At 44.8% G+C, this 22,765-nt stretch overlaps 2 protein-coding genes across 2 annotated transcripts; both read left to right on the forward strand.

The window, feature by feature from the left end:
* Window positions 1–10,829: 10,829 nt before the first annotated feature.
* On the forward strand, window positions 10,830–17,133 carry LOC124647098 (putative leucine-rich repeat receptor-like serine/threonine-protein kinase At2g24130). Its single transcript, XM_047187083.1, has 4 exons — window positions 10,830–13,308; window positions 13,387–13,715; window positions 14,893–14,972; window positions 16,800–17,133. The coding sequence occupies exons 1-4, from the start codon at window positions 10,830–10,832 to the stop codon at window positions 17,131–17,133; spliced, it is 3,222 nt and encodes a 1,073-aa protein (XP_047043039.1).
* Window positions 17,134–18,386: 1,253 nt separating this feature from the next.
* On the forward strand, window positions 18,387–22,431 carry LOC124647099 (obtusifoliol 14-alpha demethylase-like). Its single transcript, XM_047187085.1, has 5 exons — window positions 18,387–18,659; window positions 18,956–19,490; window positions 19,614–19,841; window positions 20,464–21,465; window positions 22,402–22,431. The coding sequence occupies exons 2-5, from the start codon at window positions 19,344–19,346 to the stop codon at window positions 22,429–22,431; spliced, it is 1,407 nt and encodes a 468-aa protein (XP_047043041.1). The 5' UTR covers window positions 18,387–18,659; window positions 18,956–19,343.
* Window positions 22,432–22,765: the final 334 nt, after the last annotated feature.

The raw sequence follows: 22,765 nt of genomic DNA on the forward strand, positions 1-22,765 counted from the left end.
GAACCATGAGGCAAAATGCATGGCATGGGTATTGGGACATTTAAGGCACGATCACTTGGTGAGAACACCGCATGAATATCTATTAATTGTCCCGCAACCGGAGATACATCCTTCCCTTTTGATGGGGTGTCAACATTCTCAAGACCCTTTTCCTGATGTGAATTTGTTGATTGCTCAACAACCTCAACACAAGGAAAAGTGTTAACTTGTGGTGGGGAAACATTGACACCACTCTTAGAATCTATGATGGGGTTTGGTTTTGGAATAATCAACTCCATCATCATAGCCTTCAATTGGGATACAATGGATGACTCCAATTTCTTGAGGTCATCCAAAGTAGCGGGAGTATTATCGGCACTTGATGATGGAGATGATTGCTCACGGGGAAGGACTCCATTCACAACCACCTCTTGTTCGGCCATTTCTTAGGCGGTTAAGCCCGAGCAAGAAAACCTTGCTCTGATACCAATTGAATGGATCGTAGCGAACAAGAGGGGGGGTGAATGGCGCTACGGCAAGTTTTAACCTTTTTCAAGTTTTAGCGCAACGGAAGGTAAAGGTGATAACTTTTGCAATAGCGGTGTTCCTACAAAGGTGCTAGGACATGTGCAACAAGTAAAGGAAACAACAAGATAGTAAGGGTAAGGAGCGAGACAACCGGAGGGCGCGGAGGCGAGGCGAGGTTTGTTTACCGCAGTTCCTTCCACAACAGGAAGTACGTCTGCGTTGAGGAGGTGCTAGTCTCACACAAGAGACTAGATGGCCACACCACGAAGGAAGGACTCACCTTCTTCCTCGAGAGAGCTCCACGGAGGTGCTCTCCCTCTTCCACTAAGGCACCGGTCGAGGCGGTGATTCCTTCACAAGGTTGGGGCGAGCTCCACACACAAGGATGCTCCCAACACCCTATGGAGCTAGTACATCACCAAGCTAGACTCCATAGCTGCACATCTCCAATGCTCCGCCATAGGAACCCATCTCCAAGGCTCCACCAAAGGAACCCTTCCAATGCTCCACCAAGAAGCTCTTCCACCAAAGGAACCCTAACACCCAGATCCACTAAGGACTACCACGAATTGGTGAACTTTCTCTCGGTAGAATGATAGATCGGGGTCTCCTCCACCACCTCTCAAAGTATGAGCAAGATTGATTGGGTAGGGAGAGAGATCCACTAAGTTTGAGCTCAGCAACAATGGAGGAGAGAGAGAGAGAAGAGCTGAAGCTGGCTGGAGAAGAAGGGGCCTTTACATAGGTCCCTCCAAATCCAACCGTTACATGCTGTTTTTGCCTAAGCGGTACTACCACTTCCTGGAGCGGTACTACCGCTCTGAGTTCGAATCCCCACTGAACTCGTCCACGTGGACACGTTGCGGTACTACCGCTTGCGGTACCGCTCGAGGTATCACAACAGGGTCCAGAGCTTACTGGACTCGAAGCGGTACCGAAGCGGTACCACAGCGGTACGACCGTAACGCGTTACGGTACTTGAGCGGTACCGTGGGCGGTACTACCGCTCATGGTACCGTAAAGGTACCGTAACGTGTTCTGTGGGACATTTCCATGTGCAATCCTCAGAGCGGTATCTCGGGCGGTACAAGTAGGGTAGCGGTACTACCGCTGCTGGTACCGGTAGTACCGCTATGGCTAAAGCAGCTTTTTCCTCTTTTCCTCTCCTACCATGTTACCTCACGACACACACACAAAACCAGAAAACCTAAGATCTACGCTTCAGTCTTCCGATCATAGTGTGTTCAGCGAGGGCACCGTACACCTACAAATCCATCAAAGATAATCTTTGTGCACGGTTAGAATTGTTCGAGTGTTGTTATCAAACACAAAAAACAAGAGTCATAGATCTTGCTCTTACAGTGGGCTCCACCCATCAGTGGCATTTAAATGCCGAAGCGGTATGGCTAACGTGGGGCGTCGGATCAGATGGGAGATCGACGGCTCACAACCGTCGTCTTCTCCGGCGAGAAGCCGAGGGTCTGGCGGCGAGCCTAGGGGGTCGGAGAGCGTACCAGGCCTCCGACGGTCGTCGGCGAGGTACTAGGCGACGTTGTCGAAGGTGAGGAAGCTCCTGGTACAAACGGCGAGGCGTGGGGAGGCTCCAATCGACGGCGAGGACCTGCGGGCTCCGGCGGCTTCGAGCTTGCAATTCCGGCGACTCCGGCGACGATTGGCTGAGCTACTGGTGCGAGGAGAAGCAGTGAAGGGAGGGGAGTGAGATGGTGTGAAGGATTGGGTCGAGGGGGTGCTCTATTTATAGTGCCATGGAGGTGCCGCGGGTGCTGTGAGAGGGTGTCGACGGTGCGGCGTCTCCGGCGTGCGAAAGGGCAAGGTGAGTACTGCAATCGAGTGGCGACGGCATGGCAGTGCTTGGTGTGCGGCTGGCGCTGCGAGAGGACGATGGGATCGCTCAGAAGCTTGTATTGAGTGTTGCGGTAGCCGCGGTACTTTTCCGATGAGGACGACGGCGACAAGGCGGCTGCAGGCTCTCGAGCATGTCTACGCGGTAGAGGAGAGGGTGGCGGTGCTCGTCGCAGTCATAGGGATGCAGGGGGAGGACGGAGGCGACTGGACGAGCGACGCTCTGGCGCGTCCAGTGCACGCTCACCGCGTGCCTGGCGTGCACTGGCATGGTGCTGGGCGCGCGTCGCCTGGCAAATGCCTTGCTCGCGTGAGCCAGGGCCGTGCACCGTTATGGTCACCACGGTCAGGAGCATGTACTGGACAAGGTTTGGGTGAGAGGAAGAGGCCAAAGAAGAGAGGGCAAAGATGGCCGGCATGTGCACGGCATGAGTGGTGTTTGCCGCTCTCCACACTTTAATCAACACTAGCAAGTACAAGGCTCGATGCAGGAGAGGTAGGGGAGCAATGATCAACAAGAATCAAAAGAGGTTTAGTCTAAAATCTGCTGGGTAAAGACATGTGTGCTCATTTCAGATTTGTGCCTGCCAACTGCTCGACGAAATGGCCGCATGAGAATTTGATTTGAATTTTGAAATTCTTTTTGGTGCAACTCATTTATATAATTAATGTGATAGAATGGTGGTGGTGGTATTCATTTTGGTGTTGATTTGCAAAGTTTCAAAAATGTGGTCATCTTCACTTTACTCTCATATAGCATTTTGTCCTATTTACCATGGTCAACCTAAGCAGAGTCAACACTTGTGGTCAACATCAAAGTTGCTCATCTTGACATGATCTTGGATGAGGTGGAAAGAAGTAGAGGTGTTTAGTTTATGAATCTTCCAAAACAGTGGTGCAAAGAGGGCAACATTTTATAAATGTCCAATTTGACCATTATCATATGTAAGTGGTTTTTGCATTTTTCTTTGATTTGATTCTGGTTTCTTTGATGCATTTGTGTTTGTTTTTGATATACAAGTGTTTTACAAGCAATAGATCAAGCAATGGTGGCCTTGGTTGATGATTTGCATAATTGGCCTAATGTGTATGTGAGTGAATTGTCCCCCTTTTCATTTCTTTTATTTCTCTCTATTTGATTTGGTTTTTCTTGATTCCAAAGTGATTCTTATTTGTTTTGGAACATTTCCAAACCATTGAAACCATTCCAAAAGGCCTAGTTCAAAGATTTGAAAATATGGCCATAAACACAGAAGAGGTGATATTCCAATTTTCCTTATTTTCCTCTTTGGTTCCCCTTGCTTTACTTGGGCATGGTTGAGGGTCAATTTAGTGTGAGATTAAGTTTAGAGATGGTTTCACACCATTTGGGCAAGGTAGGAGTGCATAGGACAAGATTTGGGTAAAATGGCTATGTGTCACATATGCCTCTATGCATATGTTCATTTGATTTTTAATTTGATCTTTCTTGACCCAATTGATGTTGTTAAGTGTTGAAATGGTATAGAGGAGTGATCCAACCATTCACAACAAGTCTTAGGGTCAAGATCCTCAAATTCCCAAATTTGCTATTTACTCTCATATGCCTCTATGGCATTTTTATTTTCTTTTTAATTGACTTGGTTTTCAACTTGGATTTGATTGGTTGAGCACTAGGTAGGGTTGATTAAGGTTTTCAAAACATCTACACAAGGTAGATAGGTCTAAGTAAAAGTTTCACAAAAATAGTCCTAGGCACATAGGCCCTTTTCTTATTTAATTCATTGTTATTTTATTTTAACTTGGATGGTGAACAGGGGGTGAGGTTTAGGGTTTTGGAAATATGTTCAATGTAATAAACAAACAATCATGGCAATAACACAAGTATTGGGTATGAGCACTAAGCATAGCACATGAGGTAATAAAAGTTTTTGTTGGTTCTCATTTTTTTGGAAAAAGGGAAATTCATTTTCTTTGTTTTGAAATTTTTGGGATGTTACAACTTTGAAGAAGAAGAAGAAGAGAACTTTGATCACTACATCAACCAAGACAAGCTAATATTCTTGCAAGTTGCCCTAGTGCAAAGCTCTACAAGAGCAAGGCATCATTACATATTACTTTATGCTTATTGATCCTATCCTAAGTTTTTACCTTACAAGTTTTTAACTTTGGTTTATCAAAGTTTATTTTTGATTCATGGTTTACTTGATCTAGATATAGAGTAGTACCAGAGCATCACACCTAGCCTAGAAAGCTACAAGTTAAATAGTACCCCTCATGACTAGTTGCTAGTGCTAAAACTAAAAGTGACTACTCTAGATGGGAACATGTGAAAACCAATGACTTTGAAAACCTTGGAATGATGAGTCATTCTATTGAAAGATTTTGAAGGTGAATATGACTTGTGAATGACATGGTGAACTTTACAAAAACTGATGGTTGGGTTCGGATGCGATACCATTCCAATTTTTGAGTACCCCCACAATACCTGATTATAGGTAGGCTTAACTGGAAGTTTATGTATCTTAGTATGGGTTCCCTCTAAACAAGCGTCATAGGGGTTATGTCGAGGCTGCCTCCGTTGAAAGTGAAATGATGTGAAATGACGTGAAATGAGGTGAATGTACGGCCCAAGCCCTGTGCGGCTCCCGAGCCGACGGTTTGTCTTCACTCGGGAGGCCAAGCTCATGGGGAGAGGTGCCTATACTAGGGTATGTAAGTGAAAGGTTATGGTTGGTAGTCCGCACACGGAGTGTGATAAATCAGGGCCAGTTAACCCTGACGGATTATTGCAAATGTTGTGGCAAAAGTGTGCGACCTCTCCAGAGTGTAAAACTATTCGAATAGCCGTGTCCACGGTTATGGATGGTTGGAAAGGCCATACTGTTCCGTCATCAGACCATTTTAAAAAATGTGACATATGATTTGTGACTTGAACTTGAAAGGTGAATTTGACTTGAATCACAACAGAGTTGTGGGATTGACACTAATGTTTCCACTTGAGTTAGTTAGGCAAATAAAGAGTCTTTTATTACTAAGTGCTTATGAAATAAAACTGGCTTTATGCAAATGAACCTAGAGCTTAGAACCCCCTTACCATAGTTGATAGTGCTTACACTAGTATTAGTTTGCGAGTACTTTAAAGTACTCATGGCTTTGTCCCTGGCTATTCAAATGGCCAGACTATGAAGAGGAGTACCAGAGCCAAGAAGATGGACAGCATGACGTCTATGATAACTAGGACTACTCCTGACGTCAACAGTTGCCTGTGGAATAGATGGACCACGACCGCTACTTCGCTTCCGCTTTGTGCTTTGTAATTGGATCTCTAGATCCACTATGTTGTAAGACTGGACCATGTGATCCTCTATTTTGTAAGATGCTTATGGTATGTAATGAATGATGTGTTGTGATATCAATCTATTATGTCTCGCAAAAACAATACTCCTGGGATTGCGATGAATGGCATAATAGGCATCTGGAATTAAAAATCCGGGTGTTGATAGGCGCGGTGGCGGTCGGGCCACTCTGGAGGCACTAGCGGGAGAGGATAGGAACGGACGGTGTGGAAGGTACAGGGAATTTTGTGCGTAGAATGGACTTGGTTGGGAGGCTGGGCAGACTGGGGAATGTCGGCGACCATCCAGGGGTAGCGCCCCCGGATGTGGTCACCAGCGGTGGCCACCTGCGTTTATGCCATAGTCGGCATTAGGGTTTGCTGGAGACTAGGAATCTTGGCTTGAGGTGATTCAAAGTTCCCTGTCCGCCAAATTGCACTCCCAACATTTTTGTAAACTAAAACTTTTGCAAATTTGAAAGTTAATAAACCAATAAATTTCAAAATTCAGAACATTAGATACTTTTCTAGAAGCTTTTGATCAAGATTTTGAAAAGAAAAATAGATGGAATTTTCACTTGAGTTCCAACTAGAAAATAAAAGATTATTCTAAACCAAGATTTTGAAACTTTGTAATGCAAGGATTTTGAAAATACATATCAGTAGAAACCAACATGGAGGCTTTTGAAGATACAATTGGAAATATTACGAGGTGGGTTTTTTGTAGTTGAGGCCGCACATAAAAATTAACATCTTTTCTAACTACCTTTTTCCAAAATTCAAAACTTGGTACTGGTGCAAATTTGGAAACTCATATAGGAAAGATTGGTTTTGGAAGATTTTGAAGGGGTTTTTAAAAAGTAAAAGGTTAAGGGTTTCAGTATGTTGAAGAGGTTCATACGGGGCACCCAATATGGGTACTAGCCCATCTAGGAAAAATCATTTTGTAATTATTTTAAAATAAGCAAAAAAGAGAAATAAAAACTAAAAGGGTTTTGGTCTAAAAAAATATGGGATGTTTTTGTATAAAATGCGTTCAATACATCTATGATCACTCCATAATTTTTTAGCAATTTTTAGTGCAAGATAAAATAGGGTTCCTTTGGAGAAGTGAGAAATAAAGGTTTTCTTTAAAACAAGTATATAAAATCATTTTGAATTATGTTTTGGTTAGAAAAATATGAAATGCGTCACCTTATATCATGGGTTCAAAAACTCAAGAGGCCAAATCAAATATTTTTCAAGTTTTCCAAGGTTTGAGAATTAAAGAAGGTATCATAAATCAAAATTAAAATTTTAAATAGGGTAAAAAAAATTGCTTCGGAAATTTTAAAGAGGGCTAAAAATTTGAGGTGCTTTAATAACTTTACAATTTCAAAACTTAATTTATCCAAAAATACAAAAACATTTACCATACTTGTTAGCTCTTTCATGAAGTTTGCATCAGTATCATCACCATATCACTTTACTTTTGCATATCATTTAGTTTACCTTTCATATTGCATTTACTTTACTTTACTTCTTGTATATTTATTTTATTTACTACACTATATATATAATATATATATTTGTTTTCAATTATAATACAACACCTTGTGCTTGATAACTGTTCGATCGAGTTGGGGACACAAGGTAGGTTGTTTGAAAAGAAGAGAAGGGTATAAACCCTCGAGTTACCCTTGCGGGGGAAGAAGCCCTTTCAATATTACTTTGCCCCGAAGTTCTAACGAACTGATATCCAGTTGATTTGTGCCATCATCTGTCAGGTTCGGTAATACACAGTCATGATACCGAGCACTTACGGATGAATAACCACGTTGGGTTGGGACCTGGACGTCCATATGGTTCCATTGCATACTCGAAGAAATAACAAACCTAATCATCCGTGTTGATGCATATGTTAATCCATTTACTTCAGAATATGTTGATAATCCAAGGTGAGACTTTAACTATTCCCATGAATCAACTCCTTAATCACAATATGTCGATCCGGTATCAATTACTCTCTTCTCGTTTGGTGTATATTGATGATGTCCTATGATCACTATCATTCTATCACATAGTATTTGCGCAGGAAAGGGTCTAGATCATATCTCTTATTCGTTAAGAGGAACAAATCCGACACTTGAATGGTTAAGCTCTAGTACCTTAGGGTATACCTGAATCTTAAGTTTTCACATCTGGGTTTAATCTTGATAAGATCAGAGAATTCCCTCCAATATGAGGGCGCTATAGTTTGCTCATGGTCTAAGGATTTTTTTACATAATATAACACTTAAAGATATTTATATTAACCATGAAGAATGTGTTTCACAACATATCAATGACTTAGGTATGTTCAGTGTAATTTTTTAGTCAAATGATCCACCCTTGTTGTTGCCAACATCCTTGTTACAATAAATATACTAATGGCTAGAAAAGTTTGATCATCCAACAACAAATGAGCTATTCATATTTAGAGGCAAGATTTAGATATATTCTTTTCTTGTTATCTCTCAAGAGGTGCTTGTGAGGTTTTTTTAGAATAGCATATTTAAGGGACACATCATTGTTTTTCTTCGAATAGCATAAAAGGTGAACATACTAATAAACAGGAATTATAGATAATAAATAATCCTTATTATTATTGTATACAAGGTTAACTCCTTCACTGTTCTGCATGAATCATACGTAGAATAATAGTATCCTCCGTTCTATATTTGTTGTCGCTTATTTAGTACAGAGTTGCACTAATAGAGACTAGTTGAACCCTCGTCCCCGCGCGGCGGCGGCGCACCGCGCTAGGGCGGCCCCCGATGACTCCCCCTCGCATCCCTCCCCTCCTGCACCCCATCCCGCCGCTGCCGGAGGAGTCTCCGGGCAAAGTCCTGGTGGTGCGGCGCGATGGACTTCCTCAGTTGCTGGTCTGGTCTAGCTAGCACCCGCTCGCCGACCAACCTTGCAGCGGTGGCGCGGTTGCCGGCAACCAGGAGCACGACATGCGGGCGACAATGGTGGCCGGTGATGCAGTGTGGTTCAGGCGGTTCCGATCTGGGCCTAGATGGGTTCAGGTTGGTCTCGATCGGTCCTCACGCTTCGTTGTTTGACGTCGACACCCAGTTGATCCAGGGCTTCATCCGCACCATGAGGAGATTGGGCATGGCGATGGTGGCTTCCTCCTCCATCGGAGGTGGTCGGCTGGTTGGTTGTAGCGGACGCGGCGTGGAGGCCGACTAATCTGCCTAATAAAGGTGGCTGTCCTAGGGTTCTTCTTTTGCAAAGATGGTGACCTTCCTGAGGCTTGTCCTTCTTCATCTGGCCGGAGTGATAAGTTCCAGAAGGCTCCGCCGGTGAATGTAACAGTGCAACTTATGCTTGGAGTTTGTTGCATCGGGTGGTATTCGGTCGTGCACCCCCAAGCTTTTATTCCGACCGTTTGGTTCTGGAGGGAGCGGCGCGAAGCTATGTTCTGTGTTACCATCAGATGATATTCTGGTCCATGGTGAAATCAGGTCCATGGTGAAATCAGAGGCGGAGAATACAATAATGGCTGGACTAGACGACTAGTAATAGAGGGTCGAGTCTCTTTGATGTTGAGGGACTTTCTTTGCGTTCTGGGTTTCGCAACAGCAGTATGTAAGTACGGGCGGCAACACATGTGAAGTTCAGAGTCTTATCTTTCGGGGTGAAAATCCAAGGTCTAAATTTAATTAGTTGTGTCTCGCAATGGCCTTGTTGAAGGCATTGTTTTGGGAGCGGAGACTATTTTCAGGGTGAAAACCTAAGATCTTTTGTTCCAGCGATGACAGCCTGTGTGCAATGTTCCTTTGTTCCCTTTTTGGAGACGTCGTTTTTGGAGAGCTTGGAGTTCAGGTGTTGTTTTGGTGGTAGTTGTATTGTTGCTGCTAGAGCTGGACTACCATAGTGGGACTTTTTTTTTGGTTGTATGCATCCGTACTACCATTAGGGTAGTGCGTTGTTGCAGAGGTTAATTGTAATTGTTATCTCTTGATATTAATATATTCCGTTTATCAAAAAAGTAGAGGCTAGTTTTTTTTTTTTTTTTGAAATAGCGTACGGGTTAGGTGGGAGCGTGACGCTGCTGGACGTACATCATCTACCACGATCGTTCGTACGTTGTTCGCTGCTCTTTCCAACTCCTGTTAATTAGCACCCATCGAATTGACCAATGACTTGATGGTTGGGGATTACCTACTTGTGCAAACGACTAGTGCTAGTAATTCTTTGAGTTGTTAATTATCCGGTCATCTGCCTGACCATCATCACTCACCAGCAAGATAAAAACAAAAGGATCTTGAGTTAGGCCATTAGTCAAGCGCTTTCACGTCCAAATTGACATAAACAAGTTACATAACATTTGCTCGGCACTATTCCTTACATCTGATTCGTTAAGCAATGCAGTTTATTGTCGTTGTAGATTCGATAAGAACTTCCTTTCACTACCCGCATTGTAGTTTAGTGTTGTTGTAGATTCGATAAGAACTGCGGTAATCTTTTTCAGATTATTTAGGTTTTTCAACCGGCACACTTGCTAGCTTCAATTAGTCAGATTCAAAGCATATGCAGTAGAAAGCAAGCGACACACTAGTTCTACTCAAGAAAGATTGTTACCTCAAACATTTTACTAATGTTATGGCCGGTTTTTATCTGAATATACAAGAGCAAAAGGGCTTCAGCATTAGTATAAGATGTACAATTTCATCTGACAATGTCAAAAGCGTGATCCAAACATCATTAACCTGACCGAAAGAACAAAGTTTGTGAGCCTCATTAGTGAAAGGTCGGTAGTATCTCACACGATATTGGAATATTGACCATGCACATGTCATATTAAGGTACTTTTGGGGTCGTTGCAGCCATAGCAGCAATAAGCAAAGGTTGATGTGATGGTAACTCTACTTAAGTGGCTTCTTTTTGTTCAAGTTGCATTGGCGTTTTCAAACCACCAGGGCCCACAGACATGCATGCAGATCATATCTAAACCTTAATTAGTTAGGCAGGTCGATCAATGTTTCTTCCTCCACTCTCCTTTAAAACCCCACGTTCTCTGCAGCAAACCCTGCTAAGTATATTAGAATCACCAATCGTCGTTTAGCTCGGGTCTGATTCTGATCTGAAGAGCATACCACTCTTTCTCTCTCTCATGGCGGCCTGGCGACCCAGGTCAATCACGGTTCACATCTTCACATTTATCGTCTTCCTCCTCCTTCGTAGCGTAGCTAGCGTCGGTGGAGTGTCGGAAGAGGATGACCGCTCCGTGCTTTTAGGCTTCAAGGCCGGAGTGACCGGCGACCCCATGGGAGCGCTCGCTGGCTGGGGCTCGCCAGACGTGTGCAACTGGACCGGGGTCGCTTGCGACGTGGTGACACACCGTGTTGTCAACTTAACACTAAGTAATCTGAACCTCTCTGGCAAGGTCTCTCCCACACTTGGCAACCTCTGGCACCTTAGGAAACTCGACCTCTCTCGCAACCACTTCGCCGGCAGCGTCCCGCCAGAGCTCGGCAACCTCTCGAGACTTAGCTGCCTCGATCTCTCCGAGAACTTGTTTGTCGGCACAGTGCCACCGCAGCTCGGGAAGCTCACCCAACTAGAGATATTGAGCCTCAGTGAAAACCAGTTGCAGGGCTCGATTCCGGGGGAGCTGGCGCGCATCCGTAGCCTGGAATGCCTCAATCTCGGCGAGAACAACCTCTCCGGACACATCCCGGCGGCCATCTTCTGCAACCACTCTGCCTTGTACTACTTTGATGTATCATACAACTCTCTAGACGGCAAGATCCCCATCCGAGCGGATTGCCCGCTCCCGAATCTGGAGATGTTCGTGGTCTGGTCCAACAAGCTCAACGGCAGCATCCCCCGCTCTTTGTCAAACTCGACGAAGCTCCGGTGGCTGCTGCTGCAGGACAACTTCCTTTCCGGAGAGCTGCCGTCCGACGACATGTTCAGTGGCATGAAGAGCCTAGAATTCCTGCACCTGTCAATCAACTTCTTCACGAGCCAGCGGAACACCACCAGCCTTGAACCGTTCTTTGCCTCGCTTGCCAATTGCACCAGCCTCGAGGAGCTCAGCGTCGCCGGAAACGACCTCGTCGGCACGATCCCACCTGTCATCGGCCGCCTCTCCTCCAGCCTAATGCACCTCCACCTTCAGTTCAACAAAATCTTTGGTCCGATCCCGGTGAACCTCTCCTACCTCGCCAACCTCACCGACCTCAACCTCTCCGGTAACCTCCTCAATGGCTCCATCCCACGGGGCATCGCTGGCATGCGGAAGCTCGAGTTGCTGAACCTCTCAAACAACCTGCTCTCCGGGGAGATTCCGCCATCCTTAGGCACAATCCCGAGGCTCGGGCTCGTTGATTTTTCGTGGAACCAGCTCACCGGAGCCATTCCTCAGAGCATCGTGCAGTGCATGACTCTGCAAAATCTTGATCTCTCCGACAACATGCTACGAGGCGAGATCCCAGCTGGCCTATCGAGGCTAAGCGGGCTGCTCTACCTCAACCTCTCTAACAATCTTTTGTCTGGAGCGATCCCGGTGACCATCGGCGAGATGGTTAAGCTGGAAGTGCTCAACCTATCGTCAAACCGGCTCTCTGGCACGATCCCGCCGCAGCTCGGCCATTGCGTCGAGCTAGATTACCTGGATGTGTCCTACAACGGCCTCACGGGGGAACTTCCTTTATCCTTGGAGAACGTGTCGCATGCTAACTTTTCCTACAACGACTTCTGGGGCGAGGTGCCGAGCGGTGGGACATTTGCGCGGTTCCCGGCGGATGCATTCCTCGGCAATCCCAGGCTGTGCACGGAGACAATGTCGATGATGCCTGGATTGGCTAAGTGCAGCGACGGGAAGCACAACATGCTCCACAACCGACGAGTGGTGTTGCCCGTTGTCCTCACTATCGCGAGCTTCACGATGGCGATCATTGTGCTCGCCGCGTGCCGCGCCATGGGACGAGACGGGCGGCGCTCGGCGCTGCTGGCAGGTCTCGAGCTGAGCAATAGGGGGGACCACCCGAGGATCTCGCGGCGGGAGCTCTCTGAGGCGACCGGCGGGTTCGAGCAGTCGAGGCTGATCGGTGCGGGGCAGTTCGGGCGTGTATACGGCGGCATGCTCCGAGACGGCACGCGTGTCGCCGTCAAGGTGCTCGACCCGATGACCAGAGGCGGCGAGGTCTCCTGGAGCTTCAAGCGCGAGTGTGATGTGCTGCGATGGACGCGGCACCGGAACCTGGTGCGCGTGATCACCACATGCAGCCAGCCGGACTTCCACGCGCTCGTGCTCCCATGGATGACCAATGGTAGCCTCGAGAGCCGCCTCTACCCATCTGACGGTGGCCTTGACCATGGCATGGACCTCACATGGCTGGTCGCCATCGCCAGCAACATAGCCGAGGGGATCACCTACCTGCACCACTACGCACCCGTCCGCATCATACACTGCGACCTCAAGCCTGGAAACGTGCTCCTCGACGATGACATGACGGCCGTCGTGGCTGACTTCGGCATCGCGCGCTTGGTCAAGGACATGGGCGATGACGAAATCACCGGCTTTGCTGATCCATGCAACTCCATTGCCGGATTGTTGCAAGGTTCCGTGGGCTACATCGCACCAGGTAATTAACAAGATATAGCATATGAGTAAATGCATGTGACGTGGTTTTCATGGTGTTCTTCATATTGCATGGTCTTAGAGTACGGACTAGGAGGCCACCCTTCAACAGAAGGTGACGTGTACAGCTTCGGCGTGGTGCTACTGGAGATGATCACCGGGAAGCGCCCGACTGATGCGCTCTTCCAAGAGGGACTCACACTGCATGACTGGGTCAGGCGACACCACCCGCATGATGTCGCCGCCATCATCGCACAGTCATGGCTGGCGGCCATGGATGTGATGTTGTCGGCGGTACAAGCGGGCCACATCGTCGTCGAGCTGATCGACCTGGGGATCGCGTGCACTCAGTACTCGCCGATGGAGCGGCCCACCATGGTGGAGGTGTGCCACTCGATCGCCCTCCTCAAGGTTGCGTCTTCCCGACGTGTGGTTATGGATTCTACTGCCATAGCATGAGGTTAGACAAATAAACTTGTAGACCCCTCCGGATACGAAGACCGTCGGAGGGTGCGTGCATGGTATTGAGTATGTTTTGTACCTTAATGAAGCTACTAAACTGGGGCTTGATGCAATTGTATAAGCACATGATCCGATGGTGTTTTCGGTCATCTGTTGTGCTGCATCTTGATAAGCAGCATAGTATAGAGGCATGGCATGCGAGCACTTGGTGTAGCTCGACATGGACTGACTGTGTGTATGTCTTCGTACTGCTGCATCAACAGTGTGAGGTGCGTTGTGTATCATGCAACCCTAGCCTATTCTTCACTCTGAAAAATAATAGAAAGAAAAACAGAAGGCTCCAGGAGATCGACATGTGAGAAGCTTATCAAAAGTGTTCATCTGAAGAATGTGGCTCAGAAGCTTCCACCATGTTGTCCTGGTTTTGGTGCTTTCTAAGTTTTGTAAGACTAGTCACAATGCATAGTATCATATAGAAGTATCATGCATATGATACTACTACATGTTACTATCTCCACAATGCATGGTATCATATACTAGTATCATAGTCTTCATATATTAATTGTTTTGTAGAATCTCAATGCAAATAGATGTACAAGATTTACTTGACATTAATTTTTCTAGTAGTATGTGCTATGATACTGTATCTACCTATGATACTAGTATCCTCTCTCTCCTCCTTAATAACACTGCCACATCAGCATTTTGCATGCATGAAATGCATGATACTACCTATAATACTCCTATTGTGGGTAGTCTAAGGCTTGTATGTGCTGAAATGGACGAGCTCACAAAAATCTGGTTTAAAAACTTGTGAACTTGGTTGCATTTTAATGGAACCGGGGGGTTCCACCCATTTTCTCTACAAAAACAGAAGACTCCGTTCTTGTTGCCCCGGAAGCTATACTGGAAAAGCTCATTCCTCGAGTACAAGGTGACATATCGATTCCTGTTGTTCAGTGGCTTGTGAAATAGGAAAATATGTCCGTTGATCAAGCCACCTGGGAGGACGCTAGTTTCATTCAGAGGATTTTCCTTGCATTCCAGTCTTGAGGGCCTCCTCTTCTTAGAAAACAATGAGAGAAATGCCATTATTCTTAAATGAACTCTCACTTGCTTTGAACAGGTGTCTGGGATGAAAATAAATTATCACAAGAGTGAGTTAGTGGCCATAAACATGGAGTCTCCAGAGGTTGCTTCTTTCCTGTATATATTCCAATGTGTGGCTGGAAAATTCCCTGTTAAATATCTAGGGCTCCCTCTACATTTTAACAAACATAAGAGAGAGAACTTGCTTACTGAAGCAAAAAAGAATCCTCATCCAAACTGTTTTATCTAGTATTCCCATATATATGTTGTCCTTTTTTAGATTTTCAAAGTGGGCTTTAGATCTTATTAATACACAAATAACTAATTGTATGTGGGATGATGTAGATGGCAGTAGGAAAATTCATTTGGCCAACTGGCCCTCTGTAAGTATGAAAAAAGGATTTTGGAGGCCTTGGTATACCAAACCTCCAGGATCTAAATATTTGTCTAGTTGGGTCTTGGGTTAGGAGGTATATTCAAGGTGAAGCGAGTTTATGGAAGAAAGTAGTGGATGCTAAATACTATAACACTAGAAACCCTAATATACTTTGCTGCCAGGATTTGAATCCTTCTGTCTTTTGGAAGGGTTTAATGTGTGCCTCTAGGGTTGTTAAGTTTGGGTAAAAATGGAAGGTAGGTAATGGTAGATCTATTAGATTTTGGGAAGATACCTGGTTTGGAAATGCACCTCTATCTGCCCAATATTGGAATACTTACTTTGTAGTTAATCAGCAAATGAGGACCATTGCTGACATGTGAGATGGTTAACAAGTGAGATGTGATTTTAGAAGAACTTTTACACCACACACGATGGATATGTGGTTAGAGATAGTGGAATTTGCCAAAATTATTATTTTTTACGAAGAGGAAGATCAACTTATCTAGAAATATGAATCTAGTGATGTCTATTCTTCCAAGTCCATATATGTTGTTATAAATTTAGGGGTGTGCAACCTATCTGCTTACCAGCAGTTTGGACTTTGAAAATCCCTCCTAGAGTTCAAATTTTCCTTTGGTTGCTATCACAGAATAAAATTATGACTAGGGATAATCTCAGACATAGAGGTATATAGAAACCTCTGGTATGTGAGCTTTGTAGTGCATTTGAATTTTTTTAACACCTTTTCTTTGACTGTTTAGTTTCTAAATTGCTTCGGTCTGATGTACAAGAAATTTTTGGTGTAGAAATTAATGATTAACTTTCTCTTGTTTCTAAATGGCTATGCAATAAGAGATTTGAGCAGTTCAATGTAGTTTCATATGTTGTAGTTTGGAGCATATGAAATAATATAGATCATTTGGTGTTTAACAGAAAAACTTGGCGATCTATGAAACATGTGTGGGGGTTGGTCCTGTCGTATCTAACCTGGCAGATGCCTTTCAAAAACCTGGAGTGAGATCAGGTGGAAAGATTTAAAACGGTCCTGGTGAGAAAACTAAGGAGCTTGCCATTGTTGATGCCGGACTGAGATGCACCTCATTCGACTGGATTTCAACCTGGAAAGTTTCTGCAATGTCTCCATACGCTGGGTGTGCTTCTAAAGCCTACCTACTGAAGCACCCTAAAGAATCGGACAACATCCACATGGTGACTTGACGTGAGATGGTTTCAAAAAGCAAGCTAATGGGGATGAATGAGAGCAAGGTTCCTAGAAGTTGCATGATGTGATCTGGGCCTAAATCCTTGTTTTTACTTTCCCTGTGTAGCTTTTCTAGAACTTGAGATGTTTTCTTAAGACCCCCAGGTAGTGGTAGGCTAGATGTGGTTTTTTAGAACTCGTTCAAAACGCGGTTATGTTTAATTTTCAATGAAAATGGAGCTGGTGAGCGCTCCCTGTTCATCTAAAAAATTCCAGTCTTGAGGGCAAGGCTGCTCTCATCAGGGGGAGTTGTCACGAAACAGCTCGCTCTGTGGTTCAGATTCAGTTAACTGTTGAAGAACAGAAGCTTTGCTACCCTTAACCGTCAAACCAACGTCTCAGATTCATCCAGTACACTTTGCGATAACTGGGATGAAGTTATCCACGTTGATTCAGTGATTCACCCATGGACAGCTGAAGATCACCAGCGGCATGGGTCAGCACAGGATACTGAAAATGGATATTCAAAGTCAATAAAAAAATCAGCTTCCTACCGACCCTTGCGGATGGGTTGCTGTGCACCGGCCGCGGCCACTGAATCCTTCGTTGGAGCCTGGAGCGAGCCTGGAGGCCTCACGTTACTACGGGAGAGCAGTGGATATATAGGGCAGAAAGGACAACTATATTTGCTGGCTTAGTGGGATATATACAACGTGATAAGTTTTTGCTAAAAACAATGGGTCGCTATTTTTTTTCGCAAAAAAAAAGGGTCGCTATTTAAACCCATGAACACATTTGTGCCCGCCGCTGACCAACGGGTTGCTATTTAAACTTTATAGCTGTAACCTTAGCACCTCAACTGCTCTCTTTCTTGGTCTGTAGTTGAACTCTTCTATTTACTCTCGAATTCCTCTTAGAGTTTGGCATCAATGTATTAGGATTTATTCCCGATAGATGCCACTGTTCGTGGTTGGCCAAGAGGCACCTCTGTAATCGGCTACTTGCTGCAATATAAACTCTGAATTCAGTGCCTAATTCTTGCGAGTGAGTTGAGTGATTGATAATTTATGGAGTGTTGAGGTTTACAGGCCATTACAGGATATAAGAAGGTGCGGCGGCTTAGGGACTGATGGAGGTGTGGCCGCCTGGCCGGATAAGAAATTGACGACGGCGGATAATAACTTGGCGGAGGCTAGGTCTTCCGGTTCCCGTTGTCAGCCTGCTTCGCCATGGTTCAATGCCATCAGCAGTCTGCCCTCACTGCCTCTGCCTAGCTTCGCTCAGGCGATGTCTCTTTCATTTTTGGCGATGCAGGCATTGCCTCCACCTCTGCCGCTCTTCAAGGAAGTCTTCCCTTTCCCTTTTTTATTTTTATTATGCTTTCAGCTGTAGGATTTAGAATAGAATCATGTGAACCATTTATCGTGTTAGAAGCTCGAACACATCCACTAATTTGCTGCACCTGCACTTTTCTTCCTAGAAGAATATGAGCTTGTGCTCTAATTGCTAGTGTCTGCCAATATGCTGATGTCTTGCCTGTCAACAAGAGAGTGACTGAGAGACAGTCACGCCTCTAATTGCTTGTGTGTGACCATCCCAAATTGTGGTAGATGATAGCGCCTACAGGAAACGGCACATAATTTTTCTCCTTTGACAACCAGTCAGAAATTGTGGACGACTATATACGTCATACATTCTATCATGTTTCCTTGTTTTTTACATTCTTACGTTTCAGATTCCTACAAATCAATGAAGCCCTCAGACCAAAGACGATCACGACATCTCGCCGATTATTCCAACTGTGGAAATGTCTGGTCGGTCTGCAAGAGAGTGACGTACCGATGGTAACAGCTCTAGTTCCAAGTTTGTGACCCATTCCAAGTTGTGGTAGCTAGTAGCCCCCTACAAGATACGGCACACTTTTTTTTCTCCTTTGGCAGTCATCATTCTCTAGAATTCTACTCATCATGTTCTTGTTCAGCATCCCCTCCATGCGTGCCATGGCAGCAGCAAGCTTCCTCTTCCTAGTCACCCTAGCCACAGTCTCCTCTTCCATCGACAGCAAGAGCAAAATATCCAACGGAAGTTGCATACCAGCTGAGAGGGCCGCTCTGCTCTCCTTTCAAGGCTGGCATCACGAGCGACCCGGATAATCGCATTGCTTCGTGGCGGCAAGGACATGACTGTTGCCGGTGGAGTGGCGTCACCTGCAGCAGCCTCACAGGTATGGGTCTAACTAGTATGGCTACAATTAGCTATACACCAAACAAGGGGCTGCGCCATATGGGTCAGTCAGTGATTTAGCATACAATACTCATGCATGCAACGTGGCTTCAGTAGTCCTGTTTGCTATGGTTACGCGTCAGTGACCCAACGAGTCACCTGGCATGTATCAGCCAAATCCCCATCGACTATATATAAGTGTGTGTCGGGCTATATTTATTTCATCTACGAGGTCTTGAGGTGTTCAGTGAACACTTGAGCTAGATGTACTACCAATCCTCTTCTGATGCGTTTCAGATCTTCCTTGAGGCATGACATGGTACAGCATCCCCGCTAAGGAAGGAAATAATTATAGATAACCTTTGAAGAGTTCAGGTATATATCCTCGTAAACTTTCTTGCCAGAGGAGTGAAAAACTATCTGACCGTGTTCTTTAGACGTAATTCGTCCTAGGTCGAAAAATGGAGATTTGAGCGTCTATTTCTAATTTGGAACCCCGGAAGTTGCTTGCAGTTTATTGGATCCATAAGTTAGAAACTTGTCTTGTCTAGTTGCTATCTTGCTTGCAAAATAATGTCAGCACAACGCAGTTCAGAATCCATAAACTAAGTCTTGATAACTTGGGTACAAGTCGTTTCCATGCAGGTTTTTAACTGCAGCACCAACAAGCAATACAATCAACAACATGGACTACTTATTAACAAGCAATGCTTCATCTGTGTGGTTCGCCATAGTTTTTGTTTCCGCGATTGCTGTGGCTACCAAGATGGCAACAACACGGCGCAGAACCACGGTCGATTCGCCGTGCATGAAACCATCGCGTCCCCCCATGGTGAGTGGCATCGCTCTCCTAGGACTCCTAGTCAGAGTATTCAGAAAGGGCCCAGAAGCTGCCATAGAGGGGCTACATGCAAAGCTCGGGGACGTGTTCACAGTGAGCTTCTTGTTCGGGCAGAAGGTGACCTTCTTGATCGGGCAAGAGGTACTGTCTCACTTCTTTCGGGCACCAGCATCCGAGATCAGCCGTGGCGATCTCTTCGAGTTCACCGTGCCAATGTTTGGCCGAGAGGTTGGCTATGGCGTCAACAGAGGCACCCGCGATGAGCAGCTCCGTATCTTTGTTGAAGCACTCAAGCCGTCCAAGTTGAGGAGCAACGTTGAACCCATGCTTAGAGAAGTCAAGGTATGCACGCGTGCATAGCTAATTTTATTTACTCGTTAATCTATATGCGATTTGTTTGAATAATCTTATCATAACTACTTCAGTTTCAAAATTATAGCACGGCCTGCAATATTCTACGTTGAACAATTTTTACAGTTAGTCTATGTATGAATATGTAATCAAATAGTAGTCAAGTGTAGAAAATTGTTGTAAATATTATCTGTGACTAGTAAATGGTACTAAATCTATGTAACAAACCTTCCGATTCAAAAAAATAATATCTGAGAGTTATAAGATTGGACATATAATAGATTTTTATAATATGGCCAGTCATGGGGCCAGAGTTATCGTAATCAAGTCTGTAACTGCACAACTGTTTTGTAATTTTTGTACTGTACTACAGAAATTGCAGTTTACTAGTTGCACATCTTAAGGTTCTCACACAACTTCGCAAATGTTCAACCAGTCAATTAGCCATTGGATAGAAATATCCAAGATCATAGATTCATAAACAATTATTACTTAGTGACCAAGAAATACACACTTCCTTACAGATATATCACCTGTTTTGTACAGATAGATCATATCTGATACAAATTGCACTATGCGCAACTTAATACATGATTGCATTCATGTTCCATAGGCGTACTTTTCAAAATGGGCAGATGACGGCATAGTTGATCTAAAACATGAAATCGAAGAGGTGCTGATGCTGATCTCAGCCCGATGCTTACTGGGAAAAGAAGTCAGAGAGAAGATGTTTGATGAGTTCCGCACATTGTTCCGTGAAATAGAAAATGGCGTGAGTTTTGTTAGTGTATTCTTCCCGTATATCCCAATTCCAGCACACCGACGACGGGATAGTGCACTTCTCAAGATTACTGAAACACTATCTGAGATTGTAAAGTCACGTAGGAGATCCGGTGGAACTGAGGAGGATATGATGCAAAGATTGATCGATTCCAAGTATAAAGACGGCCGGTCCATGACCGAAGAAGAGATCACAGGTATGATCATGACCTTGCTCTTTGCCGGAAAACTCACTAGCGCTCACACCAGTACATGGACCGGAGCTTGCATACTTAGCAGTACAAAGTGCTTAACAGCTGTTGTGGCGGAGCAGAAGGCGATCATTAGAAAATACAACGGCCAGGTAGACTACAACGTATTGTTAGAGATGGATACCTTGCACAATTGCATCAAAGAGGCACTACGCCTGCACCCATCAGCACCGATGTTGGTTCGCAAGGCACATAAACACTTCACAGTGTTGACGAAACAAGGCAATGAGTATGACATCCCCAAAGGGCACACACTAGCAAGCCCTGTAGTGCTGAACAATAGCATGCCTCACATTTATAAAGATCCTGAGGTATATGATCCAGATCGGTTTTCTCCTGAGAGAACGGAGGATAAAGCTGGTGGCAAGTTCTCTTACACGTCTTTCGGTGGTGGTGGAAATCATGGTTGCTTTGGCGAAGCCTATGCTTACATGCAAATTAAAATAATATGGAGCCATTTGTTAAGGAACTTTGATCTCCAACTGATGTCTCCTTTCCCCAAGCCAGATTGGAGTAAGTTTGTGCTTTTACCTAGAGGGAAAGTACTGGTAAGTTATAAGAGGCGTCAGGAGGTCCCTAGCACGGTAGCACCTAGTTAATAACTAATATGCACTTGTTGGCATTTGTCTGGATGCATGTATGTGCACTTGTCTTATGTGTTTCTCGTGTGTGATGTTCTTGCAGTCCATCGATTGTACATGTGTGTGTAATCTCTTGTCGTGTGTGTATGCAACATATAGTGGTGGCTCCCACAAGCTATAAATAAGAAATAATATTGTTTTATCAGGAGAACAAGAAAGTTTTATCTGGAGAAGAAAAGGAGGATAGAGAAAGTGTGAGCATGCAAAGTTCATCGGATTGAAATGGTTGTGGACTACAGAGCAGTCGGTTTGGCTCCCAGATTACAGGAAACCCAGAATTTTGAAAAATGATAAATGATATTCAATTTTCCAAAACATAAACAAAAAAAATTAATAAATACATATGGAAGCAATCAGGCTTATCGGTGTTAGGCATAAGCTAATTGTATGTCATTCAAAATTAAGATGGTAATTAAAAAGCATCCAGGAAAATAAATTATTAAGCTATAGTAAATATTTTTCATATGTGGCATGTAGGATCAGCATGGACAAAGAAATATGACTTGCCTAGTATCCCACTCTCAATCTGGATTTCCGGTTGAGGGTCGACCTCACCACGTAACTCCTCCGCGTACATGGGGTTCGTCGTTAACGTGTCCTATTTGCAAAAGATCAAAACACAAATAAATTCCAGCTCAGCTAATGCAAGCTAGGAACAACATGTGAATACTTCTGTAACTTGATCTAAAAGAAGAAGAAGAAAGATAATTGAGGTGCAAGTGAAAATATGATTGATGGTGTTGGGTTGAAACTAGCAGAATGATTTAGATTTAACGGGCAAGACTTTGATTTGGCAATGTTTTTTTTTATTGGATTGGGCTCGATGAAAGAGGAAAAGCTAGCTGGGCTAACTGAATGAGAGCTTTCACTGTCGTTCAGGTTCAGGAAGAAACAGAGGATTCTGCCTGAGTGCGTGCTACAAAATCAGACGATTGCGTCGCCAGCGAGACTCACCAGTAGCAACGGAGGGTGTCAGCGTGATGAGGAGAGCCGTGGGGGTTCCATTTTTCAGAACAAAAGCATGGTACAGGTGAAAAGGTCGGCCATGACAGTAACATGGACTGGTCGTTGGTATGTACAACGGGAAATCAAAACAACTGAATGGGGAAGTTCGAAAACAGTAGGGAGAGTCCAGTTCGAAGAAACCAACCACGGTTGCTTAGCGGTTCCGGCGGATGCGAACGAGTGTGCCGATGCGTCTCCACCATCGTGGCCTCGTCGGGCAACTCGGCAGCTGTTGCGC

This window comes from Lolium rigidum, chromosome 4 (assembly GCF_022539505.1).
Source record: "Lolium rigidum isolate FL_2022 chromosome 4, APGP_CSIRO_Lrig_0.1, whole genome shotgun sequence".
Lineage (NCBI taxonomy): Eukaryota > Viridiplantae > Streptophyta > Magnoliopsida > Poales > Poaceae > Lolium > Lolium rigidum.

Bases quoted from the DNA above. Each gene is read 5' to 3' on its own strand.
- LOC124647099 (XM_047187085.1), top strand. From the start codon at position 19,344: ATGGACTACTTATTAACAAGCAATGCTTCATCTGTGTGGTTCGCCATA. The intron at 19,491-19,613 runs GTGAGTGGCATC...TTGTTCGGGCAG, and splicing joins AACCATCGCGTCCCCCCATG to AAGGTGACCTTCTTGATCGG. The intron at 21,466-22,401 runs GTAGCACCTAGT...ACTGTCGTTCAG, and splicing joins GTCAGGAGGTCCCTAGCACG to GTTCAGGAAGAAACAGAGGA.
- LOC124647098 (XM_047187083.1), top strand. From the start codon at position 10,830: ATGGCGGCCTGGCGACCCAGGTCAATCACGGTTCACATCTTCACATTT. The intron at 13,309-13,386 runs GTAATTAACAAG...GCATGGTCTTAG, and splicing joins CGTGGGCTACATCGCACCAG to AGTACGGACTAGGAGGCCAC. The intron at 13,716-14,892 runs GTTGCGTCTTCC...TGCTTTGAACAG, and splicing joins ACTCGATCGCCCTCCTCAAG to GTGTCTGGGATGAAAATAAA.